At 34.5% G+C, this 24,361-nt stretch overlaps 1 protein-coding gene across 3 annotated transcripts in view; it reads right to left on the reverse strand.

The window, feature by feature from the left end:
* WNK3 (WNK lysine deficient protein kinase 3) overlaps window positions 1-22,192 on the reverse strand; it is an 83,368-nt gene extending 61,176 nt beyond the window's left edge. Inside the window, exons 1-3 of one of the 3 annotated variants that reach the window (XM_087710831.1) lie at window positions 22,103-22,192; window positions 18,532-18,650; window positions 11,344-11,994 (exon numbers count right to left, since the gene is read on the reverse strand). In XM_087710831.1, coding sequence (XP_087566957.1) covers window positions 11,344-11,865 — 522 coding nt within the window. In that variant the 5' untranslated portion in view covers window positions 11,866-11,994; window positions 18,532-18,650; window positions 22,103-22,192. Of the gene's footprint in view, window positions 1-11,343; window positions 11,995-12,088; window positions 12,165-18,531; window positions 18,651-22,102 lie in introns of those variants that run through there. The other 2 variants (XM_087710833.1, XM_087710832.1) reach the window with 2 other exon arrangements.
* Between the last annotated feature and the right edge of the window lie 2,169 nt (window positions 22,193-24,361).

A 24,361-nucleotide genomic window follows, 5' to 3' on the forward strand; every position in this document is an offset into this window, starting at 1 on the left:
GATTTTTCAAGATGATTAGAAGGCAACTTCTTTGGCATGAGAACCCAAAATCTTTGCTTCCAGATCACATAGCAATAGCAATAGCAGTTAGACTTATATACCGCTTCATAGGGCTTTCAGCCCTCTCTAAGCGGTTTACAGAGTCAGCATATTGCCCCCAACAACAATCTGGGTCCTCATTTTACCCACCTCGGAAGGATGGAAGGCTGAGTCAACCCTGAGCCGGTGAGATTTGAACAGCCGAACTGCAGAACTGCAGTCAGCTGAAGTAGCCTGCAGTGCTGCATTTAACCACTGCACCACCTCGGCTCTGCTTTTTGTATATATGTGGTCCTGATTCTTGTGTCCTCAAATGATATTCCATTATAAGTATCTTCCTTAAGTCAAACAAAAGGACCAGTGGATTTCCCTCAGCCTCTAGACACCAATTGATATTGTTCTCCCTTAAAATGTTTTGTTAAAATATGTGGCTATCTATCTATTTTTTCCAGTATTTGCAATTTTCCATTTACCACACAATGGCTTGGAAAAACAGTGATGCTTACAAAAAAGTGGACCACCAGAATCTAAGTGGTCATGGGTGGTCCTATTTGGGTCTTAGCAATAGAACCAGCAATAGCACTTAGATTTTTATACCACCACATGGTGCTTTACAGCAGAGTTCCCCAACCTTTCTGGCTTTGTGGACAGGTAAAGGGGGGGAGGGAATATTGTGTAAGCACTGGGTGGGTTCCTGCGACTCACACAAATGGAGCACGCATGCATGCACTCATCCGCTGCTTTGAGCAGCCCAGTGTTGAACAGCTCATGGTACTGGTAGTGGTCCATGGCCCAGGGATTGGGGATGCCTGCTTTACGGCACTCTCTGGGAGGTTTACAATGTGAGCATATTGCCCCCAACAATCTGGGTCCTCATCTTACCAACCCTGGAAGGATGGAAGACTTAGTCAACCTCAAGTCCCATCAGGATCAAACTCCAAACTGTGAGCAGAGTTATCCTGTAGTACTAAGTGTCAGGGTTCCAAGTAACAAGCCCAAAGCAATCAAAACTCTGAGGCCTAGGGTTTCCTCAAAGTATGGATTTATTAGGAAGATCATATTGGCACAGCTGATGAAAACACAACTCTGAAAGGCCCAGAGTTTTCCCCACCCAAATCAAAACCCCAAGTTCTTGCACACAGGTCAGAAGTCCATCACATGACCCAATCAAGTCTTATATTTAATAAACACAAGGGTTTTACCATGCTGCTATAAAGTTGAGAGTAAAATTTGATCAGATTTGTACCACAGAAATTTTTTTGCAACTGCTATTGTAAAGTCAAAATTTCCCAATAGCTTTAGAGGACAAGAAATGTTTTCATTTAAATGCTTTCCATCTACCAATGAAGCCAATTTCCGTGACTGGTTTCTCTGTTTCCTCTTTGCAGATCACCTGATTTCCAATATAATCACTTACCCTTTATTAAGCCAAAATAAACAGTCATCTAAATGGCATGCAGATGACCTGATAGCTAGGTTGGTATAAGCCAGAACAGCAAATACTTAAATCCTTTATAACAATAAAATATACAGGGGCAATGAAAACATAATAGAAACACTGAAGAATACATATAATTCAACTTTTGAGTAAAATTTTGTATAACACTTATTTTTTATAGTTATGACCTTATTGCGACACTATAGCATTGTTTTCTTGCACAGAATTCTTGAAAATATTCTACTACCGGTAATTAACCTAGTCTTAGTAAATTCAAATATGTTTTAAAACCATTACAGAAGAATACAAAAAGAAAAAGACCTTTAATTAATCTTGTCACTATTGCAATTTTAATAACATTCTGAATAATCAGGTGTTTATTCAGATAAATAAAACTAATTACTCATTTTAACCATGCTGCGATTAAAATATTGTGCACCTCATTTTATGAAACCCCGATTTTGTCCTTCTTTGCACACAAATGATAATAAGCAAGGTTCCTGATTTGTCTGGGAATAAGCAACATGCAAGTGCATACAATTCAAACCATCTCATTTGGTTTCGTCTACTAATGGCACAGTTAACAAACCCCAGACAACCCGAGTGATGTTTTTTTAAATCATGATGTTCGTATTAGTCTGGTTTGTTTTTCTGTTAAGAAGTCAGAACTCTAGCATGTTTCTCTTCCCCGCTCTTTCAGTGGAACACATGGATCCTCAACTATTCAGATTAATATGTGCAATGCTAAAACACATAAGAAAACCATAGAGAAAAGGGGAAACATATAAAGTATTACCTTAAGTAACCTACAATTGCAATGCTTTGGTCCCCAATATCAAATGTAAAGTTACCCATTTCCTAACAAAACACAACAGGAGCCTACTTGGATATAATCTAGACATCTCAAGATATTACATAATAAAGGTAGTCCTCAATTTACAACAGTTCATTTAGTGACCAGTCAAAGTTACAATGGCACTGAAAAAATGACATGACAATTTTTCACACTTACGACCTTTGCAGAATCCCCATGGTCATGTGACCAAAGTCCAGCTGCTTGACAACTGCTCCATACTTATGACCATTGTTGCATCACAAGGTCACGTAATCACCTTTTGTGAACTTCTGACAAGTAAAGTCAATGGAGAAGCCAGATTCACTTAACCAAAAGGTTACTAACCTATCAACTACAGTGGTTCACTTAAGAACTGTGGCAAGAAAGGTCATAAAATGGGGCAAACCTCACTTAACAAATCTCTCACTTAACAATATAAATTTGGGGCTCAATTGTTCTCATAAGTCGAGGACTACCTGTAAAAATTCCCAAAACTTAATACCATTGTGGACACTTTAGGATGAATTAAAATATAAGCACACATAAATTATTCTACAAAGGCACACAATTATTTACCATAAGTATTTGCTGAGCCTTACATTTTGGAGGGTTAAGAAATTTGTTTAATTGCACTATGCCTATTTTACACATAATCACAGTTCTCATTTATTTCCCAACTTCTTTATTTACGGTTCCTTTTTTTGTTCCATTTTGACAATTCATATCATGATCATATCATCAGTTCAATTCAAGGGCAACAAATGTTTTAAGGTCCCATATTAATTGCACAAAAGGCATTAAAAAACCCTGGAGAAATCATACAAATTTCCCCCCAAAAAAACGCATTTTGAAAGCCCATTCCTTTTCGAGTGGGAGTTGGGGGACATGAGGCAGAATCCTAAGGAAGGATTGGAATGAATATTTTAGTTCTTGGATGGGTAATGGAAAGTTCTAGCATGTTTACTGTTTTCTTCCCAGTAACTTTCACATTGTAAGTCAGCCTACAACATTTGTTTTCACAAAAGCTTAGTGACAACATATAATTGGCAAATCAGCACACAAGAAATGAATATATTACCATTATAAAGCAGTATTCCAGATTGTGATAAATAAAAGCTCACAAGTTCAGCATCTAAAGATAGATCTTCAAGCTCATTCCTTGTCATTGTTACTGTAGTGATGTTTACATGGATGTACAGAGTTTGTTTTCTGCAAAAAGCCTCATAGAGGCAATAGAAACATTGCATTCCCTAAGATTACCTCCTGGAAGCTGCACCTCCCCACTAAGAGTAGAGGCCTGAATTATTCTGAAGTACAGCATTTCCATTTCTTTCTCCAGAAATTAACACTAATCATTCAGAGGCTAACATTTGAGAAAATAAATGGGGACACTATGGAACAAAATTGAGCTGGAAATCTACAAAACCACTTCTTTTTGTATTATGTATGTTCACTAATTACTTCATTCAACCAATATGTAAATCTTTGTAGAAAAGAAAACATTCATTTTATGTGTTGTCCCAATCTACAGATTTTTATTCATAATTTTTGAGCTGGTAAATATTGAGACATATGAATAGACTGTGAATTATGTGCTCTTTTCTGCCATGTCACTGGAGAAAAAAAATCTGTAACATATTTTTTGACAGCCCTACTAAAAACTAAATCTGTTCCTGTCTTTGCTGACATAGCTGAGAATAAATGAAAATGAATCACCTTCCTTGGCATAGTCTCAATGGATCTATGCCATTAGGCTGCAGAATTGTTGGGAATTTGTGTACTGGGCCTTGCATTTGATCTTATTTTTCATGACAATGGGGACTAAACTATTTTGACTCTGCCCTGTACAAATCCACCCATTTCTCTACACAATCGTTCAGAATCTTTCCAAGGAGCATGCTTATAATAGTTGGGTCAGTGAAAGGAAAAGAGAAGGTAGGACACTTCCGTATTTCACAGCAGTCCAGGGCAATTCACAGGGAGGGAAAGTGAGCTTAATTTCCCTTCCATTTACTTATTCTGAGCAAAACTGCTGATTCTCTGCATCTCAGCAATTCAGAAATTTTTACAAGTATCTTCGGAGGTAGAAAGCCTGATCTACCTACTTCACTACACCCCTAGAAATTCTGAGTTTCCTACTATGGGAATTGTTAGCAGCTGGAAAGATATACTTTGTTTCCTATTATTCATCTAGTAAGCTTATCTATCTGGCTGGAGTAAAGAGGAACTACTACAGCAAGAAAGGTCTAATTTCTTTAGAGAGAGCTTGCAGGCAGTCTATCCATAGTCCAAAGTATGAAACCAATTTGTTCCACTTTGAAAAATTAAATAGTTCTCCCTTTTATTAGAGTCCACTAACTTCTCTGAGAACTTGAACAATTAATGATATTTACATTAGAACTGTCTTTGTTTGTAGTCTTGTATACTTTTCATTGTGAAATGGATCACTTTAGTCAATAGACAAATCAATACAAAAGATAGCTAAAAACAAAACTAGATATTGAGGATAGTTCAATGTATTATATATTTCCTCCAATCTCATATAAACATGGTTGAGTAAAACCTCTCACCTCATTCCATTAAATTACCTTCCCACAATGTGTCTACTGAGATGACCTTCTTTCCAATGAAGTTTGGTGACAAAAGAGTGTGTCACTTGGACAACGTGACTGAGTAGATAAAGTAATAAACAAAACAGTGCTGCAATCATCAAACAATTCTTTATTATTATAATCTTCAATTTCTCTCTCTCTCGGGGTGTCTAATCTTTTGCCCTTATATTCTAGAATGCTTTCTGTAAAACATCCCATTATTCAGAAATGAATAACCTGAAACAATATTTACCTGTCCACTGACCTACCTATCCCCTCCTAATATCAGAGAGCAAATTTAGCAATAGATATGATAAATTATCTGCCTAGTATGATTTGATGTGGATAAATGATCAAGTGCAAAGCTGCACCACAACTGACTTTTATTTTTTTTGCAATTTAGTGCCACCAACCAAAGCCCTCAAGAGACTATAAATTCATGTTGTTCCTGTGCAACATTTTTGCAACCAACCTGCAGTTTATTCCCTTTCAACCAACCAACCTGCAGTTTATTCCCTTTAATGAAAAGCAACAGATATGCTGAAATATAACACTAAAAATCTGCTTTTAATATACCATCCTTGCTTTAATGCTGATGGCAATTGTTCAGGAACAGGGGCAGCCTGGCTTGGTCTGGTTGTGTACTTTTTTGTTATACAAGATAAACATATTTGTTTGCTGATAATATTTTGTATTATGATTGATTTTTATGTTTTTATCTTCTATAGGTTTTTTTTTAGATTTGCATTTTTATATATTACTTTGAGTTTTTTTAAAAATAACAATGTATTTTAGATTTTTTAGTTTTAAAAATTATTCCTTGCATTTCAGCCTCGTTGTGCTGGTCTATGACCATAATAAAGATTTGATTTGGAGCATTTTATTATGCTCATTATTGCTTCAAATAAAGTTGCTCAGCAATAAAAATAATTCCCAGAAATTAAATATATAGCCTTTTGCCTCATTACAGGTACTTACAGAATTAAGAGCTGCCACTGCAAAATGTTTCTCTCATTTGGAAAGAAAGTAATGAAACTGCCACTAGTAGGATGTATTCTTCCTAAACTGAAATTTATCACATCACTCTATATAGGATTACGGAAGGACTTGAAAGTTCCATAACCTGCTACCGCAATTAATCTGACAGACAATCCAATATCTGTTCAAATATCTCCAGTAAAAAAGGGTCCACCACCCTCTGAAGAAGTTCCATTTTTGAAGCTTTTATTGTTTCAAAATTTTCCTGGCATTTTAATTAAATTAAAATTAAATTTCCTGTTTGGCACACAGGCCACAGTCTTATCATGTGCTATTCCTTAAATTGGTCAATTTCTGTATAAAGTAGCTGATAAAGCTTATTCAGAGCTTTTAATTTAGGTGCTGATTTAGCTGTACTGGTCCCTATCACTAAATTCCAAGAAAACAGTTAATTCCACTGATAATACCCAAGTCCAGTATTGGGCTACATGGGGTAAACAGGTAGAGATAAAATCCAGACAAGCCAGGTGTTGGAAAACAATCAACTAACTCTGGAACTGCATTTCAGTCTGTTTTTGAAGAGACTGCATTTCCTTGAAATCATCTTGAAGTGCTCTTTGATCATAACTGATATAGGAACTTAGCTACTAAGATGCTTTTGCACAGTTATATCTAACATACCACCTGCAATTGTTCCTGAGTAAAGCAAATCTTAGCAAGTTATCCATGCTTTGGTTACATCCTATTTGATCCCTTCTATGGGTTCTTAAATAGTGCTCAGGAGTTTTACTGGGTACAAAATGTAGCAGCAAGGCTGCTAATTACTATATGTGAACTATCATGTGCTGAGAGACCTAGAAATGCATTCTAGGATAACGTTTTTAAAAGTTGAACCACATTTATTTTAGAGGCTGCTCATCAAACCCAAAGAGCAACTCTGGGTGGTAAGAGTGGCTGTGTATTAAAAATGATTCCTAAAAGCATTTGCATGGCTTCAGTGCTTCATTAACTCAAGAAAGGGAACTAGAAAGAACTAAAGATTATAATTAAAGGAGACTCACTAATATATAATGGAACAAAATGCTTTTAATGTTGGAAGAATTCAAGGATATTTGGGAACAATGCGCTCAGAAAATATTAAAATTTTCTGCAATTATAAAAATAGAATTATAAGAGGTTATAGAACAGAAACGGGTTTCATTGGTCAAAATAAACTGAGGCTATTTGACTAGCGACAGGAATGATATGGTAAAAGATATTACACTGGATTTACAAATGAGACTGGCTGATGTCTCAATTAAAAGAGATATACAAATAACAAACCAAAAAAGTGACTTTGATAACTTTCTTATTTTGAATTTGCAAAAGAGATGTGTTAAAGTTTTGAAGGTATTTTACAGAAAACAGAAAGAGAAAATGAAAACAAATCAAGTTCTGGGACAATATTTAAAGAGATTAAAAAGCAAGATTTTTAAAAGCAAAGAGAAAGAATACAAAGTTGATTTATTTGATCAAGATTAAAAGCAAATATTATTTCTTGTAACTCTTAATGGGTTTTGTTGACCAGCACCAAATGCTGAGCCTTTAAAGATTTGTTTAAGATATGAGATGAAATATGGGAAGAAGAGATCTTTTTTTAAATGTTCATAGAAAGTAACACGCTGGTATTAAAGTGTTAAATGTAAGGAAAGTAGTTTGGTTTATTTGATTGAAGTTAAAATATATGTTATTGTTATTTCTGGTAACTCTTAATAGATATTGGATATATTTTTTTACTATTTACTATACTATAGTAAATTTTTTACTATATTCTGTACAATGAGTCTCATATTTTATTGCACTAGTGATACAAAATCTACGTCTGTAGGCAATCAGCTCATATGGCAAGTGCAATCAGATCTTCAATCCATTGACTAAATTGAGTCCTACATTATCTTTCTAATGCTGTACTGTAATATCAGTCCTTTAGCCACAATAAGGGCTAATATGTAGAAAATATATTTTAATGAAGCATTATCCTTATTATATCTTCAATAAAGTTTTTTTAATAGTCATTTTCTAAACAAACATAATGAAGTCCAATAATTTTAAATTCCAAGTGTGTCTTTGTCAGACACATAACCCATAACATTCAAAATGTGCCTCCCATCTCTAAAACATTGGAAATCCTATATCACAACTATGAAATAGTTAGAAATACACAGATAAAAATACATCTGGCATACTCACCTAAAATCAATTTAATTTCTTCCTAGAAGGCTTACTTCTAAAAAAAAGTCTTAAAGTTGGTTTTAGTAACTCAATAACTAAAATTCTAACCCAAAATCATATCAAAGATCCTTTAAATAAACAGCCTTGCTAAATAGCTTCTATAACATCTTAGTACAACTAAGGATATTGATTATGGTGTTCAATCAATGAGCACTGTAACTGACAAGTATAAGTCTGTGCATTGTAAGTGATGAGGCAGCATAATGTAAGCTCTGATGTTTAGAAACATTGCATGGAAAATTCTGACAAGGTTAGGCTGAATTAGATGTGGAAGAAATTAAACCAATTATGAAGCATACGGTAGTTATTCCACCACCCACTGATAGGTATATAGGGAAAAACAAGTGCATACTGTTTTATTTTTAATCACAGCTGCTCAAGTCAATTTTCTATGACAAAAACAAAAACAGAAATAAAACACATGCAATGAGTTAGCTTATTTAAATGATCCATTCCCTTTCCCCCTTCCAATATCCCATATTTTCACCTCCTATTTATTATACTGAAGTAGCATAGCAATAGCTTTTAGACTTATATACCGCCTCACAGTGTTTTACAGCCCTCTCTAAGAGGTTTACAGAGTCAGTTCTCAAGACTAATTCTTAATAGGAATTTTAATCCACCAAGATAGTTTAGTCTAAAGAGGAAAATGAAATTTAAATTTAATCATAAATTTAGTTAGTATTGCAAAACAATAGAAATAATAAAAAATACAAATTAAAATGTAATGGTTGCTTTTGAAAAAGGTCAAAAATCTTATTGTTTAGAAGATCATAAGAATCACACTGCATTAAGCAACATAATTTTCAACACTAATGTCTTCCAAATGCACTGCAACTACTATCAACATTCCTAGTCAGCATGAATGTATATCACCAGGAAATGAAGAAACAGCCAATCATTTGCTTCCAATAAATTTTCAAGCTGGTGAACTCAAGCAACTGGCTTTAAACCTGTAAATTTATTTAAATTATTACAGCTAACAGCAGACCTATCAAGCATTACAATGTCTAATCACTTTTTAATACTACACCATTCAAAAAAATTCTGTCTCCCTCTTTATCCTCCATAACATTTTGCCAGCACAGATGGGGAGAGTAGCAAGGTGTAAAGAAAAACAGTATTTTTGTATCATCAAATATTGTGACTTCTTCTTATCCTTACATCTTGCAATGTTTTTTCTAGACAAAATTTTAAGAACACAGGAACATTTTCTTTCCTTGTATCAAGTTCTCCTACAAACCATAGGAATACTATCTGAAACAGAGAAAATGGGAGGCAAGCTGAAATGAATGTTTCAAATGACCCTTTTACAATTTTCCTTTGGTAGTGAAAAAAAAATCAGGAAATCATGCAAAACCTAAACAAATAGGAGTGTTTCTCCAAATAAAGAACTTTTGTTCATTATGCAAGTATTTCTTCAATCCTCCGATAATAGCTATATAACAATTTGCATGAACCCAACATTTAATAGGCTACTTACAAGATGGCCATAGGGAAAGAGGGCTTGAAAAGGATTTTTGAGATAATAGGGCAGAAGCTTGGGAACAAATAAGAATTCAGAAAGAGAAGCACAAGCAGAGGGGAAAAGGCAGAAAAATCCCCAAACCCCTACTGATAAAAAAAACTTCCCACATAAACTCATCCCTTGTTCAGCATTATTAGCCTTGCATTTTCTTATGACTACAGCATGTACAATACAAGATACTTTATGAATAAATGCAAATATACTATCCCAGGATAATGTTGCAAGATTCAATCTGCGTAGGTCACCAGGACTAGAGGTTTAGTCTTCCGAACTTTTGGACTGGGACCAGTTCCCTGAGGATGGGCTCCAGCATGAGTCCTAAAACTTGGAAAATTAAACCTCTGGTCCTGGGGCCTGACCCAGATTGGATCCCGCAATAAGATATTTCATTCAGGTTAAGTGTTACATGCTTATCTAGGTCAGATTTATCTTTAACCATATTCTGTTGCCTTAATTCTGACCACAAGCACTGGGGCCTCATGTTTTCCCACTTCTGTAGTTTAACACTTTTCCACTTTGTCTTTTCCTGAGTGATACTGTACTCTTTGATAGAAACTGCCAATACAGTTTTATATTATGTGACCAGTTGTTCTTCCAAGTACTTAATTTGACTGTCAAAACCAAGAAGGACCAACTTCCAAATTTAAAATGTTTCTTGGTTTTTAATTTTCTTAATTGCAAGCCAATACTGATCTGGCATGTACTTAGGTTATTGTGGATAACCCAATTCCCAATACTTCATATTGTGGTTACAGTGGTAAAAGCACTAGCAAGATGTTATAGGAGTATTTTCATGTTGTGGCCATTTCTTCTATCCTTTTCCATTGGGTAGAAGCCAGGAAAAGACCACCCACAAGCCATGGTTACATATTCTAGTCAGCCACTATATAACGGACAACTAACGAATCAGAAATCCACATTTGCACATTATACTGCACTATTAAAGAACTTGAATGTACATGTTGCAGACCTATGATTAAATCATTTTGGAATTTATTTTCTGTGTGTACTTTAAAAAACTACAACTACAGTCTATTATTTCATTCAATTATTTGATTTGTGAACTTATGAAAAAAGAAATACATTATCAACATTATCAAAGTTTGTATGAAAGAATTTCAGTTCAGGAGAGTTCTTAAAATGGAAAATAAATCCAGTCATTTGATGTTCTAAATTGTTTTAAATTACAATAAAATGCAATCTTGTAAATCACATCAAATTGTTCAAAATGTTCATGAGTATATATAATTGAGACTTCAGTTGCTGTACAATTCAGGTATGACTTAGTTTTCATTAAGGGAAGGCAGGATTTGCTCACTTTGGAGGTTTCCCCAGTGTATGAAAGAAGTATGAAAATACGAAATAGCTAACAGAACTGGTTGAGAGATTAGGACTTCCTCCCCCAAATTACATATTCTCTCTGCCTTCTAGGCATTTATTGAAATAGCCACCATACTTATGTGCAACCATAACAACTTTTTTTTAAAAAGTCCTACTTTTCTAATTATACAAAAACCTGGTAGATATTATATTAGGAGCCATGACATACCTTCTATAATATGATCAAAGCAGCCATAAAGTTCAGCACATCTACTTACCTTCTCAGTGGTTAAATCAGAGCATACAATTAGTTCACTGACTGATGGAGCTCATTCACACTCACCTGCAGTTCACACCAAGCAACTTCTACCCAGGTTTCTGTGTCCAGACCCTTGAAGACAGTTTTGAAAGCTCCTCTTCCCAACTCAATGTCAAATTTCAGAAATCTTCCACCAGGTGATGTAGCCACAGCCTTCATCTCTGCCTCCTCTTCTATCTCCTTCTTCGTCCTTTCCTTCGCGGCTTCCATAATTACCTTTGAATTTTGCTCATTTCTGGCTTCTTGCTCAGCCACAAGTATACTGGCAGAAAGATGGATCATCCTCTGATCACCCAAGATAAATTGTTCTTGCTCATTCCGTGGAGTAAGTTCCAAGTCCTTTTCATCCTCTATTATCTCCACACTTTTTCGGAAAAATCTTTTTCTTTCTACAATTGCCCCAGAGGCAGGGGTGCTAAGCCCCTCTTTGGTCCTGGCCTCCATGGTCAAAATAACATCAACAGAAGGATTCACACATTCCAAAGAAACTCCATCAGGTTTCTCTGATTCTTCTGTGCTGGCTGATTCACCAGAGTCTGTAGCCATGACACAGCAGAGCCTTGGCACTTAGATATGAAGTGTTTCCCTTCCTCTTCACTCCAGGCACATGATGAATAACTGCAATATTATCAGGACTTACTTCCTCTCAGATTATCATAAGATTCCCATAGCAACCTGTAACAAGAAGGAAGGAGGGGGGAAAGATTCATTTTAAAAGGTGAAATCTGAAGCAGGCATCAAAACTGCAGTGTTCAGTTAATTAGTCTACCTTCTTTATCCCAGCAACAGAAACATAGTTTTTTGTTTAAAGACATTTTTACCGCTGAGAAAGTAAGCTGAATAATGTACTATATAGATCACCTTAGATTATTGGCTTCAAGAGTTTAACATCACATGATGTTACTGTAAACAAATCCCTTGGCAGTTTGACATATGAATGGAGTTTGTTGACCTAAATATTTCCTCCCTTTCCAACTTCTTAAATTCAGTAATTGTTAGTTAATTCACCCAATGAATTAATTGTCAGAGTTGATGCATGCTTAGGAACTTAACACACTTTGTTGTCTCCTACTTTATCTGTATTACATTTCACATTGTACGCTTAACAAGATTCCCTCTTTTGGGTTTCCAAGAACCCTAACAAGCTTGGAACCTTGTAATTTGAATTATTTCTCCATATAAAAAGCTTCCAGGAAAAAAAATGAACACAAACAAATGACACTGATTGTTTAAAGTCATATAACAATAAGAGAGCAACATATAATATAGTCTGACTAAAAATCCTGCTTATACAGTAATGCTTCTACCTATATTGCTTGAAAAAACAGAAATTACTTAGTAACTATTTTTTCAGAAACTACTCCCTTTGTGTTCTGATCTGACCACAATTGTTCCTTATAAATGAAATAAAAGAGGCATTTTATTCTTATGTTCTGAAAGTGCATTGTGGATGCTTAATAATTATATCCAGATAAACTGGTATTTCCAGCTAGTATGCTGTATTATGATGGAGCACTGTCCAAAGTACTTGAGGTTTTTCATGTGGTTTAAAGCTGAGGTGTTTTTTTTAAAGCAAGCTTTCAAATGTAAAAAAAGAAAAATCCATGCCTCAATGGGAGTTTATTTAATCAGCCAGCCTCTGTAACACCACATCTTCAAGCAAATGGAGTTAATGGAATTTATTCAAATCCCTCTAGATATTTACACTCACATGTCAAGTTTATTTACAAATGCTGAAAGCAATGTGTTGCAGCAAAGACTTAACTACTCAGCATCAGTGCATAAGCCAAAATCTTTTACTGTACTACACATTTTAGTTAAATCAATTAATATATGTAATGGTTTCATAAAACAATCCAAATCCACGTTACTGTGTCAAGCTTTTAATATTATATTTTAACGTGCCTTGAAACATCCGTTTTAAAAAGAGCAAGAAAAAGAACAGCCATGAGAAAACCAATGTCCTGTAGTACTTCAATTAAACTTGACATTCCTTGTGAATGTATTTTGGAACTCTACATTTTCATAATGAAGATACAGTAGGTATATGCAGAATCTGAGTGAGTTTAAAAAAAAACTAGTGTAATATATGCTGTAAAGAAAAAATAAAAATGGGCAAATATTGTACTTGGTATTGGAGAAAAATAATTAAGATATCCTGTATCACTACATTTAAAATTTGTTCAATAAAGAGAATATTTATAACACAATCACTTTTTGGATATAAAGCAACAGAAGATCATTCAACGAGAGGGTATTATTTGCATGGCAAGCTTCTTCTGCCTTTTTTCTTTGAAAGAAACAGTTTTCATACAATTTTCAGGTTCAGCATCCCACCAACTATTAGCAGCATTTTCACAATTTTGTGGTGCACTCAGCAAATGTTTCCACCTATTCTTGAGCCAGTACTCTTCTAACTAGTCAATGGGGAAACACTAAAAATAGCAAAACACTCCATCCTCCTTCTTGTTCCTCCCTTGCTACGTTTCAGTTTTATAGCAAGAAACGAATAACCCCCATCCCAAGTCCAGCTGCTACTCTGTTGGAATGCAGCAAAGTCCCTCTGCTAAATAGCCTGAAACTAATGGGGGAACAGCAACAAAGCATCATAATATCTATAGTCTGTGAAGCAAAAAAACATCTCACGAGTAAGGAAGCAAAGTGAGACCGGGAACTGCCTACCCTACAACTACAGCGAAAATGCTACACAATTATCTTTCAGCATTTCCTTTAGAGGCAATTGATTAACTGAATCAATTAATTTCTGAATTGGCTCTGTGTACATAGCCCACTAGAAATCCCTCAGCATTATGGAAACATGCATGAGAAAGCGCCAATGCCATTTTAGTGTCATTCTTACCCATGGAAAAAGGGTAAAATTAATTAGATAGAATTAGCCTTTCCCATCCCCATCCTCAGCCTTGTGTACTCCAACAGGAAGATGACTCTAAGTGGCTTATAGACATTTGATTAAAATGCACTATAAAACATCAAACCAATAAAAGTCAAGTAAAATAAAACTAACCAGGATGGAGAGGTAGGGAACAAAATGTGGACAGGAGGCAGGTAAGGTGTTATCTATTTCAATACCCACCTCCAACCTGTCACACCTCCATTGGGGACCCAAACTAATTGGCACAGTCATGTCATCAAGGCCTTTTGGGGAAATATGTAGGACACAGTGCAGGAATTATAAATAGAAGGGAGACTTGGTAGAAATATCCTTTAATGTGAATAGGACAATAGGACAGGGATCATTAAATGCAGAACAAAATTAATCAGTATATAATACTTGACAACCCATGCCCCATTCGATCATCTCTTCTGAGACATTTCCCTTAAAACACAGAAACAGAATGACCAAAGGCAGGCAAAAAAGCAAGAACAACTTCTAACTTTCTGCCGGCTTCCCCGTTGACTTTCCTTGTGAGAATTTGGTAGGGAACACTGGATATTAGACAGCCAGTTTGGTCTAGTGATTAAGGTCCCAGGCTAAAAAGCTGGAGACTGTGTGTTCTAGTCCCATTTAGGCATGAAACCAGCTGTGTGACTTTGGGCCAGTCACACTCTCTCAGCCCAATCCATCTCACAGGATTGTCGTTGTGGGGAAAATAGAAGGAGGAAGGTGTGTTGAGTATAGGTGTTGAGTATGTTCACTACCTTAATTATTTCTAATAATAATAAAGGCAGGATACAAATAAATAAATATCTCCCTTCCCTTCCCAGCTGGAAAGTAAGTTGTTGCTGCAGGATGAGGGAGGGAGGGTTTGTGAGACTGGATGAGAATCTGTCTCAGAACACTGAAAATGAAGATGACATGACAGTAGCAGCAACGCAGCAGCAAGCAGAAGCCAGCAACACTGAAGCAGCCACAACGTTCCCAAATTTTATTCCTTCGGACTCAAGGGTCCTGGATTTTGCACACATTCTGTAAGCCCATGTGAGGTACCCAAATTATTACAGTGTAGAATATATTAAGAGAGGCAGCTGGAAGTAATGGTTAAAGGATCAGGTTAGAAACCTGGCATCTGAGTTCTAGTCCTGCCTTAGGCACAAAGTCAAGTGGATGATCTTGGGCCTGTCACTCTCTTTTAGCCTCAGAAAAGAGGCATGGCAAATCACTTCCTTTTTTTAAGATATAATTTTTATTGAAGATTTCTACATAAATAAAAGATAAACATGAAAATAAAGTTAAAAAGAATAAAAAAGATAAAAGTAGAAAAAACATAAGAAGAAAAAGAAAAAGATAATTAAAGAAGTGACTTCTGACCTTCTTGGTAGTGATTATAAAGTGATTATTCATCTTCCCATTTAAGATTATATTACAAAGATTTCTACTATCCTATATTCAGATTATTTTTCAATCAGCAAATTTAGAAATCATTCAGCAAAAGTAACAAACCACTTCTAAAAACCTTGCCAAGAAAACTGCAGGGGCTAGTCCAGGCAGTTGTCAGACATCCATAATGATTCAAAGGCATAAATAATAAAATAAAATAAAAATAAATATATCAATCCATAAACTAACAACATAATACTAGTTATGTTCTAAAACTTGAAATGTTCTAAAATCGTCCATTCTGTAATCTCATTCCCTGTGAATATCATTCTCTATTTTTGAGATATAAAACAAAAGAAAATGATATCAAAGAACTCCATTAAATTCTAACAATGGTTGCTTTACCTAGTTATTTTACCTTTACACAGTAAAATCAAAATAAATTAGCAACTGAAGCATGCTAAGAAAATTAATTTTAACAACTCACCCACTCTGTAACAAAATATTATTAATAGCCTGGTCCAGCAATCGCCCCCCCCCCAACCTGCTCCCAAGAGAAAATGTGAATTCACAGGTGCAGTTCTTTTGCTAAGACTACTTGAAATGGAATCCAGAGCATATTCTAACAGGAACAAACATACAACATATAATCGACAATTCACGTTTGAGGCCAAAAGCCAACTGAGCCTATGACATTCCTACACTGACTTTTAAAATCAAAGTACCTCCCACTTGTATACATAAACAAGTTTTTTTTTAAAAAAAATTGTTTGCTTATTATATTGCATAATAAAACTATATTTAAAGCTTTAAAATGTTGGAAGTTATTCACATACTTATTTTGGGTTATTGTATTAATTAAATCCAATCCTAGAGATTTTAGTTATTTAAAAATGCACAATGCACTATTTTAGGAAACTAGCCAAACTGAAACAATGTAACAGATAAACAATGCTAAGGAAACCACACTATCACTTTTATAAGAAATAAATGAAAAAATACAATCTGGGAAGAAAAACAAAGGCAAAGAAATATATATATGTAGGCTTGAACAGTTCAAAGATTATACTGTAATGGACTACAATTTAGATGCTTATCAATAGTAGACAATAACTGTGCTCCGTTATTAATACATCACTAATTAACACTAATTAAGTAGCACTAGCTTGTGCAAATCCAACTCATATGTTTAATTTATGATTTGTGAAGCAAAATTTGGATTAAATAAACAATAGAATACAGTATTCTGAGACTACACTACCAAGATTTGGTAGCAAATAGCCTCATTTCAGTTATACACTTCCCCCAAATTTCTGAAAAGAGAGTAAAAATCACAGGACTATACAGTAGTTCACCCATTTTCCTGCTAAATTTCAGTACCATAATTTCTGCCTATTTTTAGGATTTTCCAGGTATTCATGTTAAGCATAGGAATACTGTACTTCCCAGAGGCCTTCTGTTCCTCTTCCTATGATTAATACTCCAAAAAGGGGCTCATTTCCTGTATTAACATCCATAATAATAGTTTTACTTGGTTCCTTATATTTATTTTGTACTGTTTTAATTATTTTAATTTTTTAATTGTTTTTATGTAGTATGATGTACACTGTCCAGTGTCATTTGTTGAAATTGCTAGGTGGCTATAGAAATCAAATAAATTAAAAATAAGTTTTAAAAATCAGATGAGAAAGTTGATGTAAAAAACTCTCTAATCTATATAAAATCAAAAACAATTATTTATGATCATATTATGTACAATTCTGAATGAATTACTGAATCAACTGAACAATTATTTTATGGACAACCTCAATGAAGAAGATAAATATTCTATTCTTCGCCTTTTTTATTATTTTTTTACCGTCCTACATTAATATGTGTTTGCACGCGTGCACACACACATACATACACATACCTTTGAGTCAGTGTTGGCTCCTGGTGATTGCCTGGATAAGTCCAAGCAGTTATCTTGGCAAAGTGTCCTTCCTAGAGCTAAGAGTGAATATACTGGCCCAAAGTCCCCCAGTTAGCCTAAGTCAGGACTAAATCACATGGTCTTCTGTTTTCTAGACATGCTTTAACCACTACACCAACTTGGTTCTTGTATATTAAATATTTATCTAAATAAAATTATATAATATATATGACATACTTATATAAATATTTAATAAAAGTGTCATGATACTTCAGATAACTGACCTGTAAAGCTAATTCAATTAATTACTCTCATTAAGTTAGTCTAAAATCCATACAATAATACTATTTGGTATTTTATTCTGCTGCTGGAGAATGTTCATCCGTTATAATTCTCTATCTGCATTTACATGAGGTAAGCACCTATGGTTAAGTGAAGCATGGTTTATTGTATTAACTTAATTTCTTGGGTTAATATAATATACTGAACCATAAGATAAACACATGGATTGGATTTATACAACATGTTGCAATAAATTATGGATGGCTTTAAGATTCTCTAGAGATAAATGAAATTCAAATGAATGATATTTCCATGCAAAGCTATATAATGTAAGATAACCTTTCTTAAACCAATCTTTCTGGACTATAACATGACTTATGTTACCCAACAAAAGGGTAGAGAGAACAGGTTTCTCCTTTCCAATGTATCCTTTCCCCGCTCTCCTTTATCATCCTTCTTTAAAAAAACAAAACAAAGATGGCAACTTAGTAGACTTCCACCTACTTCCATTATGAAGCTTGACGTTATAGACCATAGTTTAAAACCCCAAAGGCCCAGTTAATACAATATGAAAAAAGTTATGTTTAGTAATTTAGTAAAACATTGCTACATTCACTGTCATTCTGGATGACATTCTCAGTTAATATTGACAAGACTACAATTGTTGGCTGCTCCCAGAACTTTTGAAAACAATTTAGTACTCACACATGTACTTTAAAAAGGACTCCGTCTAACATACCTTAAAGAAATCCCTGATGAGAAAACAGTAGCCTGCTTGATCAATAATTATTCAATATTCCATTGTTGAAGTTGAAATCAGTTTCCAATTTGTATTCTTAGGGGGAGGAAGCAGTAGTTCTACGAGCAAATAAAGAACTTCATTAACAAATAGTACATCTAAACTGCACTGACCTAAAAATATCTGGTTCAGAACATTTAGATAACATTCCATGAATAATCATAAACCATGAACACGTTTTTAGTTAACAACATTATTTATTGCTAAGTCAAAAAGTAACTCGATCTTGTGACACTTCTACATTTTAAATAAAAAGTTCAAAATTGCTGTGGTGAATTAAAGCTGCTTATTTTAAACCAAGAAAGCTCTAGTTCAAATTCAGGTTGTGCCACTGGTTTGTTACTTAGCTATTAACAAACCACATTCTTTCAATGTCATCTTTAATATAAGAATAATGTATACTACTTACTGTGATACCAATTACTATAACACATATATCTGAGCATTCAGAAACTGCTGTATAAATGCCAAATGTTATTTTAGGATGGGATAAAAATAATATTAAACTGATGGAAATGTGTTAAATTTCTTATTTATTTCTGAGACAACTTTATTTTCTAAAATAGCAAATATTTTACTCATTACACTTTCTGTATAAAAAAAGGAAAGCCCAATGTTTCCAGGAGTTCATTCTTGGACAGGGCAAGAATTCAAGCAGAAATTGTGACATTTACCATCTGCCATAATATAAAGTCCCTTGCAAAACTAACTTCAGATGTATCAAAATAATATCTCATGCCTCATCACTCTTTACAAACTAATAAAGTGTGTAATACTTTATTACACTAATACATTAATACTCCAAGAGCAGAACTGTCAAATCCGCAGCCCATTGGCCAGATGCATCACACACTAGTCACGCCCACACCTAGTTTAGCAAAGGGGGTGGGGAAGTCCTGATATATCATGTGACGACGCTGCGACGACACAAGTTTGACACCCCTGTCCTAGAGGATGAAACAGGTTCCACTTATACCGCATCACTTAGCAAAATACTATGCTTCTTTTTCATACCTTAAAATTGAACCTTAAAATTGAACAAAAGTTTATCCTCAAAATGAGTGGGGTGGAATTATATAAATATAACGTAAATGGATTGTTAGCCATTATACTGTTGACTTCACACCTATTCAACCATATTAAATTATAGAGAACGCATACAACCTAAAAGCCACAATTTTCTTTATTTAATAATGATATTAAATAAATATCTACTGATACTTATTAGGGCCCAAAGTCATTTACATCAAAATAAAAGAGTAGATGCAAGATACTGTATGTAGGAAAGCATTTACAGAAAAGAAAAAATATTTTGATTATCTGAAAATAAAAATTAGCAATGAATTTTAATTCCTGTCTATATTCCTTGATAAAGCAGGAATTTATCACATTTGCTGAGATGTATCCAATTCTAACTTTGAAAAAGGTATAGTATGTTTTCACAGGGGATGCTTACCTATGGTTACTAAATGTTCTGGCTTTATATAATATATTCAAGCATCAACTATCTATACAAGCTGCAGTCACACAGCATGCTAGACTTAAATGGTAAACTAGTTGGTGGTTTAGCATGCCACAAAGTCAGACTATTGTTTAATTGAGCTATAAATTTAAATCTATAAATACAGGATTCAAGCAACAATACATTGCGCTTGTTTTAGAAATAATTAAAGCTGCAACCAAATACAGATGATAAAACATATAGTAAAGATCTCTGTTAACTACAAAACTAAATACAGGTTTTTGTGGATATTCTCATTTGCTACTAATACTTAGAACTAAATAACAGTTAGAGATGATGATTAATAGTTCCAAAACATGCACAGCTGTGGTGTTTAATATGGTTCACTAAAAGATCCTGTCACCTTAAGAAATCCTGGCCTTTGCCCAACAGCAGCATTTGAGTTCAGCTACATGTCAAAATTTTCTGGTCTGCTGCTAATGGATACACATACAACAGCTGACTTTTAAAAGATACATGGAACTCTAGTGAGTTTTATTTAACCCATACATGTCAACAACAGCCTAAAATAATTGTAATGATTCTGTTTAGTTCCTATTCTATACAGTGCTGCATTATACATGCCCTGCTATTTACAAAGTAACAGCTCTTCAGGGCTGGAGGGGATAAATTTCCTCTGAATGGCTGGCATAAAATCATTATTTTGAAACATACAATATCACTAGAACTTCACAGAATACTAGCATCATCTGTGACACTACATCACAATTTACCCATCATGTTTAAATTCTGCTACGAAGAAACAATTGTTTTCATTTCTTTTCTAAGGGACACCACAGCCACCCCTACCGGTGGTTTCAAACTCTGCTAGACATTCTTCCATACTGCTAAAGGTAACAGAGTTTTCTGAATTACTGATTTATGCATTGTACCTTTCTAAAGCAAAAATACCAGTAGCCAGATTTATCTACCATAGTGCACCTGACCCAGATACCAACATCTACAGCTGAGTTCACAAATGATTTCACTAGCAGCAACAGAAACATCATGGAACGCGATATATGTAGCATATATCCCTCAATTCTTTAAATTCTCTTTGTACAATCTCAAGACGTATCTCAAAACTAAGAAATGTGGATCTCTCTGATTGGATCATTTTATATTAAATTACTCACTGTATTTATATATAGCCCAAAGGAATTATCAATCTACTAGGGGTGCAATAATAATTACAGATTTGATAAAGAATTACATGGAATAGTTCTAAATAAAAATTTAAAATGCTACAGAAGACAAATTAACTACGTACTTCATTTTAGAGATCAGCCACAGACATTCGCCAGGTAGAAGAGATCATTGTTTATTTGCTAAAATTAAAAACTAGATATACTTAAAAAGCATACTTATATTTACTTAATCATAAAACTCACTGGCCTCAGTACAGCTTATTTCCTAGTAACTGTTCTAGAACTTTAGGCACAGTTATTTTAAAATAAAGATCATTTAAACATATAACATTCTGTGGGAAAAGAACCCCATTGATGAATCTAGTCTGCAAAATTCCTTGGGGTTAAAGAAATACATAGTCACAAGGTATATTTTTTTTTAAAAAAAACCTGCAGCATAGGATCAAAACCACATCAGGGCAGAGTATGTGGAATCAATATTATAAATCATATACAAAGGTACGAAGAAAAGGTAAATGTATATCAGAAGTACAAGTAATTTTTAAAAAGAAAGTTTCCTTCTCTTCTGCTTAGCCCACAGAGATCTCTACACAGCTTTATACACACATTTCCTTCATGCACGGTAAATAAAACACTAGTTCGTTCTGTTTCCCTACCTCATCATCTCTGAAGACGATTCACTCTACAAAGAAATTCCATCCACCCTGACTCACACACACACACACACACACACACACACCTGTCTTCCCAACACCAAGCATCATTCATAATTGAAATCCTAGAGCTTTTTGTCCATCCCAATTCCCCAACTAATCACCACCACCCCCACAAAAATACTTGCTAATACAAAATCTACACATACTTCGGAAGGACTAAGTCCAATTGATCTTATGGAAATTAATGAACAAATTACTGGTACTTAAGATTATAATATAAATCCCAGGCTGAATCCATTTTCTGCTCCAACAACCAGGATTCTAAGCAGCGTTCAGCATGGCAATCCATCCAGACATACTGTAATCACATGCACAAAAGCCGCCCAGGCACCCCTCCTCTTCTTCTTCTTCCGCTCTCTCTCATTGCTACCCACCCGCTTTTAGGAGGGAAAAATCTTTATACTCATTTCTTCTTACCCAAATGTTTAAGGTTTGGGTAAACACCAAGTGGAATGCATCTCTCCATCTCTGTGGACTGCTCTCAAACAAACCCCATGGACGCGGCAAAGAGGAGCTGGAGGATGCTCACTGCATTCAAGGGAGAAAAGACCCCCACCTCCTTATAAGAAAGAACTTCCGGGTAATGGTGAACCTTATAAGCAGGTGAAGAACAATCCTCTCCCTTCCACCTCTCCTCTGGGCTGTACTATTCTAAAGAATTCCCCCCCCCTCTCTCTCTCACACACACACACATTCACAGATGGGGGAGGGGAAGATGGAAGCAGAGCAAGCTCTCTTGGAAAGCTTGATATAGGAACAAAGTCTTACTGAAGCAAACTACTGGGATAAACCATCTAATCTCTGTTAGAGAGGGAGACAGAGATATATTATTACCCGGATGTCAAAGAAATGTGTTCTTTCCAATGCATCACTGTGGATATGATGGCAGTATAGTGGGTCATTTGTACTCACATATCTAATTAATGTAGTATGATTAAAGATTCATTAATACTGTAGGGATATCTGACTACCACAAGTTCAGCAAAAATTTGCATACATATACAAAAAATCTTAAATACTAGCATCTTTATATAAAAGGAGCAATTGAAATATGTAAATTTATCCAGGAACAAAATATATTTGCATCTTGAAAAATTTGGGAACAGAAGGTTCCAGAGAAGCCTGGAATATTCCATTTTCACTCCAAACCATGCCATTACATCAATAAACAACCAATTCAAAGATAGAAAGTGAACAAATGTTTTCACTCTAGGATTTTAAATCTGAAGTAGCATCTTTCCAGCAAAGCATTTTTTTACAATCTTTGCTTGATACATTTTTAACTAAATTATGTACTTAGACTGGAATATAGCTAACTCAATCACAGTTTTCAAAAGGAGTGTGGAAAATTAAGATTTGCAAATCTATTTACTTTCTAGGTAAAGAAAACATTACTGAAGAGAAAATTATTAAATTATACAACACATTGAGTGCTGGGAGCTTAAAGCACTTCCAAGAATAAAGGTATATATGCCTCTATATGAATTACAAGGCTCTAGTTCCTAGTTAAGTATTGATTATGTGCCATCAAGTCATTCTTTTACTCCTACCACATAGATTTATGTCTATTTTATATTTTATTTTAAATTTTATACCAGTTCAATATACTCATGAGCAATTAAACAAATGGTGGAACAGATTATTTTTCAATTACTTTTACTATAGTACATATAAAACTGATTCCTCTTCCTTTTCATGAAATGGAAAAATTCTACCTAGTATAATTATCTCTGAAAATTAATAAAATATACTTCTTTATTTTTATTTTTAATTCTTTTATAATTAATAAAATATATTTTCTTTTTCAAATCTCTTATTCTCTAAATAAGATATTAAAACAGTTCAGACTGGGAAATCACAGTTTAAAACGGTCTTTAATAGAAAATTTACAGAGCAGACAAAGGAGCTATGGAGCAATAGCCCATCTACTTTAACACAGTTTTATATCAGGAGTATAAAAATGGCAATCCTATCATCAGTCTGCAATCAAATCTAGATGGCTCCTTTTGTGTAATACACTAAGATAAAATCCATGATTTATAAAACTGCAGTGGCTATGTTCACACACTCTTGCCAAACTAAAACCACATTCTGGCTTAACATAACTAGTTCTCACAGTACACTATGACAAAATGAAATGAGTTTCACTGTTGCTTGCCATATTGATTTCTTAACCATGGTTTAAGATTTGGCATGTTTTGTGCAATGCATATGTATACTAGGCTTTGAATCCTATCCTTGAAATCACTACAGCATTGAAGAAAGTAATTGGTAATAGAAAATTACTATGTAATCAATTGGGAGAAGATATGTAGAAACAGACTGGGGAGTACTACATATTGCAGGGTTGGGCAGGAGTTACTTTTGACTCCTAACTCTCTGGAGAAGGCTCTAATGCTGGGAAA

This window comes from Thamnophis sirtalis, unplaced genomic scaffold (assembly GCF_051295495.1).
Source record: "Thamnophis sirtalis isolate CommonGarterSnake01/CBP01778 unplaced genomic scaffold, rThaSir2_p1.2 scaffold_3, whole genome shotgun sequence".
Lineage (NCBI taxonomy): Eukaryota > Metazoa > Chordata > Lepidosauria > Squamata > Natricidae > Thamnophis > Thamnophis sirtalis.